At 35.0% G+C, this 8157-nt stretch overlaps 1 protein-coding gene across 1 annotated transcript in view; it reads right to left on the reverse strand.

Annotated features, from left to right (window-relative positions):
- Positions 1-8157, reverse strand: part of LOC106462288 (kinesin-like protein KIF28P) — a 138968-nt gene that overhangs the window by 119702 nt on the left and 11109 nt on the right. Inside the window, exon 2 of the mRNA XM_022389491.1 lies at positions 6741-6804. Coding sequence (XP_022245199.1) covers positions 6741-6804 — 64 coding nt within the window. The remainder of the gene's footprint in view (positions 1-6740; positions 6805-8157) is intronic.

Raw genomic sequence — 8157 nt, forward strand, 5'->3', positions numbered from 1 at the left:
CGTTAGTGTAGCCTATATAATGTGTAAAGTGTAGTATATTCTAATCACTTATAGTGGTTCAGCAAATATCGTTCAGGTGACTTTAGCCTTAAAACTGTAATGGCAGGGACCGACATTTTGGAAGCAATGTGCCATTGATGGATGACAGCCACTTGCAGGAGTTGTTCTGCCAGCAGGTGAGAATACAGGCAGTCACAGGTGATATTGAGGGTCATTTATAAAATAGGGAGCTGCTTCACAAAGGGAGGTATGTTGTTCAATCGAGAGTCTAGAGCGAGGTGTCACTAATGGACAATAGCTACCAACAGCTGTTTTGCGAGAAGATGAGATAACAGGCACTCATTCATTATATTGGTGATGGTGGAAAAGAAAGAGGTTTTTTCGTAAAGGAAGACATCCAACTGAATCAAGAGCCAGGAGCAGACGCCATTGGTGAATGAAAGCCACTAAGAGGAGTTGTATCACCAGCAGGTGAAAGAGTGGGTACTCACAGACAAAACAAGGAGTATATGGAGCAGCTGGTTAGTTGTTGAGGCAACTACAAGTCATTTCTCTGCAACTCTGGTGTTAAGAGCAAACACTTGTCATCCCTGTTATTCTGGATTTTCCAGTCTGATACAATATGCTACTGAGGTGGAAACAAAACAGATCTTTCCTCTGATGTTTAAGTGGTAGCCAAATAAGACTTTTATCTGTTCTTAAGACACTTAAGGGAAGTCATTGCCTGGAACCAATGATCTCAGGAACAGATAACGGAAAGCTTGTCCTCTAGAACATCAAAGTGAGACCAAGAGGCACCCTTTTGGATACAAGACATTCATGGCCTAATAGAGGCAGTCTTTATGGTGTTGATGTTTGAGGGGAGTGGTTACCTCAGACAAGTCGCAAGAGAGAAGAAATCTGTAAATTGCAGTGGTTGTGGTGACTAATAGCAAGGGCTACACTGCTCAAGCTAATTCATTCCATCAAGTTTAAGCTCCAAAGAAGGGTCACTTCTAATACCTACCAGCATTGCATAAATGTGGTGTATCCAATGAATGGGCAGAGTTAACCAGGTTCTCCCATGATGCTTGTGTCAAAGCAGATACAACTGGTGATTTTGCCTGGATGTTTCTCCAGAATGGATGACCATATCATTTACTGTGGTCATGGGCTGCAGAAGCACAAATGAGAAAATTACTCATAGAAAGTCAGATAGATCCCTCTCTCTTGACTGACTGCATGGCAATTGCAGAAGGGATGGCAGCAAGCTGCCACTGTTGTCTCTATTTGTCTCTGGAAAACTAGGAGAAACTAAATGAATCAGATCTGCCAGTTTTTGCTAAAAAGTATGGTGTTAAGACCTCGAATTATAAAGTTTACTGTGGTTACTGGCCTGTCAAGTATTTTTGAAGAAACAGCATACTCGCTGTTTTTATTAATGCCATTAATATTTCCACTTTTCCACTGAAATATTTGGCAGATAGTGAATTTGATGTGAAGAGATAAAAGTAGTGGCTAGACTCATGCTACACCTGCAGGAAACTTAGTTAAACCTGTTTCACAGGTTGTGGTCAGAAATATTTCACTAGTAATAAGGTGAAACTACCCATGGAAAGTAATATTCATAAATGTTAAATATACATGACTATTTCAGTTTAAGTTTAATGCGAGAATTATGACTTAGATAGTTTATATAGTGTGAGTGTTAAATTTAGTTATTTTTAGAAGGGATACTTTATTGCAGGTTTGTTTACGTAACTGTTTATGAACCATACATTTCGTTGTTCAATAGTTATTAATTGGTGATTGTTATGCTATTGCATCATGATACTAGAACCTTCTGAGTTTCCCGTTGTTTTAATTGCATATTATTGCATCATAATATCTAATAGTGTGCATAATCTTCTATACATCTACTGAAGTATAAATATGCGTCGACAATGTAGCTCGAGAGTTAGATCTAGACTGTGTGATTGTGAGTTTAGCTTTCACTCTATGCCAAACTTGTATGTGAAGATGTTCAAAGGGAAGTGAGGTGTTGTTGTTAACGAATTTCAAAGGTAAAAACTTAGGTTACACCTGCACATCATTTCATTTGATATATTTGGTTATTAGTATGTGTGGCTAACTCTGTGGTTTTGCCATCCCTTTTTTCTTTACTGGGCCCAGTTCCCACTTTATATAACCAGATGGTAATGGAAGGAATGTGAATGAGTTCCAGGATAGCTCTGGATCATTGTCATTACCACAGAACACGCTTCAGGATATAGCTTAAGCATAAGACTAGATAATGCCTGCATGAACAGGCTTTCTCCAGATTGTATGGATTGTGTTCCATAGGCAGGTTAAACCTTGCAGACACGGCATTTGATCATCACGGTTATTTTTGTTGTATTTATCCTCTTCTGATAAAGGAAATTTTAGGGCCAAGTATTTCTGTAACAGAGCCATTAAAGCTTTAATCTACACATTTGACTAATCCGTTCTAACTTTTATCCAACATCAAATTCTTAACTATTCTGTTTGTCTTTTTCATGAACTAGCAAGTTGTGAACATTTTCTCTGTGTTGCTAGTTTCATCTCTTAAGGTTAGCATGACGATGATAGAATCCAATTAAATTCAGTTATGTAATGGGTTTCTTATTTTGACAAAACCTCCAAAACTGTCCTCTTCTTCACCACAATGGAACACATGGACGAAGATGTACTGCTAGATGAAGTGTTGCACGGTTTTTATCTGATTGATGTGTCAAATAATTTGGCACCAAAGTCTCTGAAGCATTCTGAAACACCACTTTCCACCATACAGCCAATATAGCCAGACCCTCAACATCCAGTGACTGTCACCCAACCAATAGATCTGGTACTGGATCCACCACCTCTGAATGCTAACGTGAGAAGCAAGCCAAGGTATAAACCAAAGACCAAGAACAAGTGCCCGGAGGAGAACTTTAGATGCCCCATTGAATGATTTTTGGTAAACAGATTTCCTGTCATATTTTTCACCTCTGGTGACACCATCACATCCCTTGCCTCAACTAGACCTTCCAGGAACTGTACCAATCACAAACATTATCTATGAAGGAAAATCCATCAGCTGCTTCCACAAACACTTCATGGGATACATCTACAGTACTATATGCCTCCATCATCGGTGTAGTTGTGGATTTAACACCCAGAGCAGCGACCATCACGGACACTAGGGCACTGACGTCAATTGAAAATCTCCCAGGTCTCCAAAAGTGCAAAGACGAAGAGTTGGAGTTCCTCACCAGACCTCTGAATGAAGTAAAGGAGTACCTCATGCTTAAATAGCTCACAATTCTAAAGTGCCACTGTAAAAAAGAAAAAAGACGCCTGGTTGCTTTGTAATCAAGAGGAAGATTGACAGTTGAAGTGAAGAGAGCTGCTAACACAGTTTGAAAAAGAAGTGCATCATCTTCAAGAGGATCTGTTGTGAACTCGTAAGGCTTTTTCACAAAAGCTAAAGAGATCATCTGCTAGACCACTATAGTACACAACAAAACCATGGCTGTGTTGTAGGATTTGCTGTGAGGTTCCTATAGGTAAGCAGCTATAGCGTCCCCAGCAATTTTATGTAATTGTCCAGTTAATTACACACTTAATCTTTTTATAGTTGATTTATATAATGCATATATGTATATTTCTTAAGAGTAAGGGTGTATATTTTCTTTTGTGAGTGTAATTAGCGTTAAGAGTTTATTTTTTGTGTGTGTTTGCATGTTTTATATGATTTATATATACGGCTTTATTTTCTTGTATTGTATGAGTAAAGTTATATAGTGTACATTCTGTGTGTGTATGAAAGTAATTTATTTGATTATATTTTACTTGTTTAAACTGTTATTTTGTTTTTATTATGGATTCCTGAGAAGGTTTATGTTAGTGTATGCTTTAATTTCATGAAGAATTAGTTTTTTTTATGTATTAATGATGTTCAAGGGAATAATTCCACTTTCGATAAAGCGCTGATTTGGCAGTTTTATTTATTTTTTGTGAAGTATTTCACTTAACATGAGCCATGTGGGTTTTTCTTCTTTGTATTATGTAGTAATATTGAGTTCTTTTTGACATTATCACATTCTGTTTTAAAGAGATCTTTCACCGTACTTGAAACTGTAAAGTATTTATTATTTTAGACTGTTTGTAATGGGTTACTTTAAGCTGCAACATAATATAGTTAATTTTGCACCATTTCACATTTGGTATGTTTGATGTTAAAGAATATGTTCACGTGTCACTGTCATAGCTAAAGAGTTATATTCTAATTTAATTTCTTTGTTAAAGACGATCATAGCCTGTGGTTTATGGAGGAATGATCAATGCTGCTGGATACATCACAGTTCTCGAACAAAGCTTTAACCTGTTTATGCCAATCACCAGCTTACTAGACAAGGCAGTGTTTGTTTGTTTGTTTTTGTGTGTCAGATGGAGTCCCTGCTCATTCAGCTCGAGTCATAGAGCAACGGATTGAAGACTAATGATAGGCAATCGCTGGATGATCTCTATCGAGCATGTGTGGTCTATCCTTGATCATTCCTTATGAAAGCATCCCAAAGAAACAATTTGCAGAGACGCCCTCAACCAAGTCCTTTGATAGGACAGGGGTTTAATCCGATAGCATTAGCTTTCAGTACTTGTAAATGCGATTAATAACGGTGTTTCCGTCTTAAATATTGCAAACAACATATCCAGTGAATGATAATGGTAATGTCATATTCTTTGTTTAATGTTTGTTTACCTAATAAAACAACATATCCAGTGAATGATAATGGTAATGTCATATTCTTTGTTTAATGTTTGTTTACCTAATAAAACAGCATTGCTAATGGAGTAATCAAATTTCGGAAAAAATTAACGAAATCACCAGAGTAAAACCGTTTACGGTGTACCGTTTCAACCAACTTCTTTTAGTTAAATCTTTTTTAAGCCTACCAGTATCTACAGAGTGGCTTAACATGGCTTGACAAAGAGCTGCTACTTGAAACATCAACCATTAATTTTGTTTTTTTTTCTACTTTGGTAATATTATTCAGCTTACTTTCTACAATCACTCTCTCTACATACACACACACACACAGATAGAGCTTAGAGTGTTACACATAAATGATTTGATTGATCAACATCATTGATAAATAAAGCATGACAGTACCAGCGACAACGAGGCTCTAAAATAGTTTTAATGTAACATACTGAACCTCTTTATATACATATAATGATATGAAATAGCACAGATGATATTGATATGAAAATGTGCGTTAGTTTCTCACAGTGTAGTTTATAAAGTGAGCGTATATTTTCACATCAAACAGTTCAGTTTTATACTATTAGTCCTTCTGAAGCCGCAATGGCAAAACGTTGACTGAAATAAGTTTGTTATTTAGTATTATTAGCTGGAGACTAAAGGTCGGTTTTTAACAGCTTACTATAAAAGCTGATTCACTTCCTAAATAATACAGTACGTGTGCATCCGCCTCAATATTTTGTCGAGCCCATCTCAACCCTCTTCGGTGGGAGGAGGCTGTTGCCGCCTGATTGTTTTGGAAAAGTTATTACTTTTAGATTAACACAGTAATATAAATTTCTATGCATTTTAAAAAGTCAAATAATTAAAATTAGGAAGTATTATAATATTTTTTTTTCATTGTATGCCAATAACAACAAAAACATCATCATGATTCATACTAGTAATTACATCATTATAATCCGATGTTTACAATACATATTATTTCATAATAAAATATTAATTTACCTCAAACAAACACAAAACACGATAAAAACTCAATCACTTTTGATCTATCTTTTTCGTTAACTCTGAAGAAGACAGGCCCACATGTCGAAAGTGATTGGGTTTCATCTGGTTTGTTCTGATTTGATTTACCAAACTTTTGTTTATCCTACGTGTTTTCTAATATCATGGATACTAATCTATCTCGTATTGTAGTTTACTATGTTAAATAAGCGTCTTTATTTCATTAACCAGGTTATACTGACGCTCCCAAAACAGCGCTGAAAGCTAACTTCAATAATAATAAAAGTAAATGGATTAATTCTTTGTTTTTTGGATTTCCCTAATCGCCTATATTGTTTTAATGAAGCATTTATTTATGTATACACTTTTATTGTGATAGACGATTATAATGTCAGTTACCAAGTGAACAATAAATAGTAAAAAATTATATTTATCTGTTTGTTGTCAAGCGCGAAGATGCACAATAGGCTATCTTTTCTCAGCTCACAGCAACTATCGAAATTCGATTTTTAGCGTTATAAGCCCTCAGAGATACTGCTGAGACAGGGGAGGGAGGCAAAATAGTCCTTAAAACTTAGCAAAACCAAATCACTAAAAATATTGAAATAGACGTTTTGAAGAGTGGACTCTTCTACAGAAGAAAGGTTTGAGCAGAATTAAAAAAACAACTATTTTCAATGTCCTACTTTATAGTAAAAAAAGAATAAAAAAATAAGTTATATTAGTCCAGGCATGAGTGTTATTCACTTGTACAGTACCTTATAGATCAATTAGAAAACTTTATAACATTTTGTAAAGTAATTATATTAATCTTATGCAATAACCATTAAAGCTGAAATTTATCTGTAGTAAATTTGGCCCAATTCTATAAGATTTAACAATAAAACTGAAAACTAAAATATGTCAAAAAACATTGTGTGGATTATCAAAAGTTCTCACCGACAAGAAAACTACCAAACTTTTTAAACTAATACGAAAAGGATATGAAAGGGCGAACCCGAACTGCAACCTTAACATTTTCAGCTTCGGGCATTGTGGAAACAAATTTTCTGTGATACCCGCGAAAGAGATTTTCAACGATGTATATTGAAGACCTTCTTGCAACATATTGCACGCCCGTGCGCGTGGAAGTTTGTTTCACTGAAGATTGTTGACTGGTCTCCCTGGCAACATTCCGTCATAGAGTAATCGACCCATAAACGACCAATCTAACAATAAATGACACCAGAGTTTCAATTGTATAACAATAAACATGTGTTTCTTAGAAGTTTTGATCCACGATTTTAGTAAACACGAGGACCAGGAATTACTATGACCTGAATTCACGGGGAATGACGTTGTTTTTTAGTGGAATTTCAAACAGTGGTAAAGAATTCTTACCAACAGTAATATTGCTGTCAGTATTTAACTCATCACTATCTGCAAGTAATCTGAACTGGTTTTTCTATATTTCATTACAGTTGAAGACTTATACTGATTTTGTCTGTATATTTATTCCTTGTATTATAGCCAACAAATTGTACCTTACGAAATGTCCAAGAAGCTGTTGTTGTTTTATATAAAGATATACAATGGGCTATATGCTCTTTGGATTTTGACGTTGTAAGGCCAAGAAGTAACTGATGGCATACAAAGTAAGCAGTTTTAAAAGTCTTTCAGCAGTTAGCTTCACTCATCCAAATTCAAATTAACGAACAACATAAGTTAATCTGTAAAATATCATTTTACACAGTAATCAAATTGTCACCTTGTGTAACCAAGTGGTTATGATATCGTGCTCAGTTGGGTTTGTATAATGTACAAAATGATAAACAAAATACTTATGTGGAACGAATAAAAGTAAATCCACCAAACTGTCTTAAACGTAGGACATTATTTACCAAAGTTCATTGTTTGTTTTAGTGTAAAGCCACTAGATGGGCTACTTACTCTTTATCCAACATCGAACACCAGATTTTAACCTTTTACGTCCATAAACATGCAGCTGACCCTCCGAGAAGACTACTAAAATTCAACCGAAGTAATAATATAAAACATTATATCTCTTATAAACGAGAAACATTCATGGTTTTTAGAATGTATGTACATTTAATTTTTTGTTATAGCGCATTTTAAATCATTAATACAACAAATAATAACTAATTTTATTGAGTTATTTCGCCTTGATAGTATATTGTTGGATACTTTGTATTGTTGTCGTTGGTTCTTGTTACTGTGAAAAATTGGAACAAATTCATCTCTGCTTTAAATATATCCTGAATTTATCTTCACCTCTGCACATTTCAATTTCAAGAAAAAAACAAAACAATGTACTGATGATAAGAATATATCAAAAATGATAAATTGGAGTTATTTCGATTAGCATGTAGTCTCGTTTATAAAAATAGAGGACAAACATTTCA

The sequence above is a fragment of the Limulus polyphemus genome, unplaced genomic scaffold, assembly GCF_000517525.1.
Source record: "Limulus polyphemus unplaced genomic scaffold, Limulus_polyphemus-2.1.2 Scaffold1134, whole genome shotgun sequence".
Classification (NCBI taxonomy): domain Eukaryota; kingdom Metazoa; phylum Arthropoda; class Merostomata; order Xiphosura; family Limulidae; genus Limulus; species Limulus polyphemus.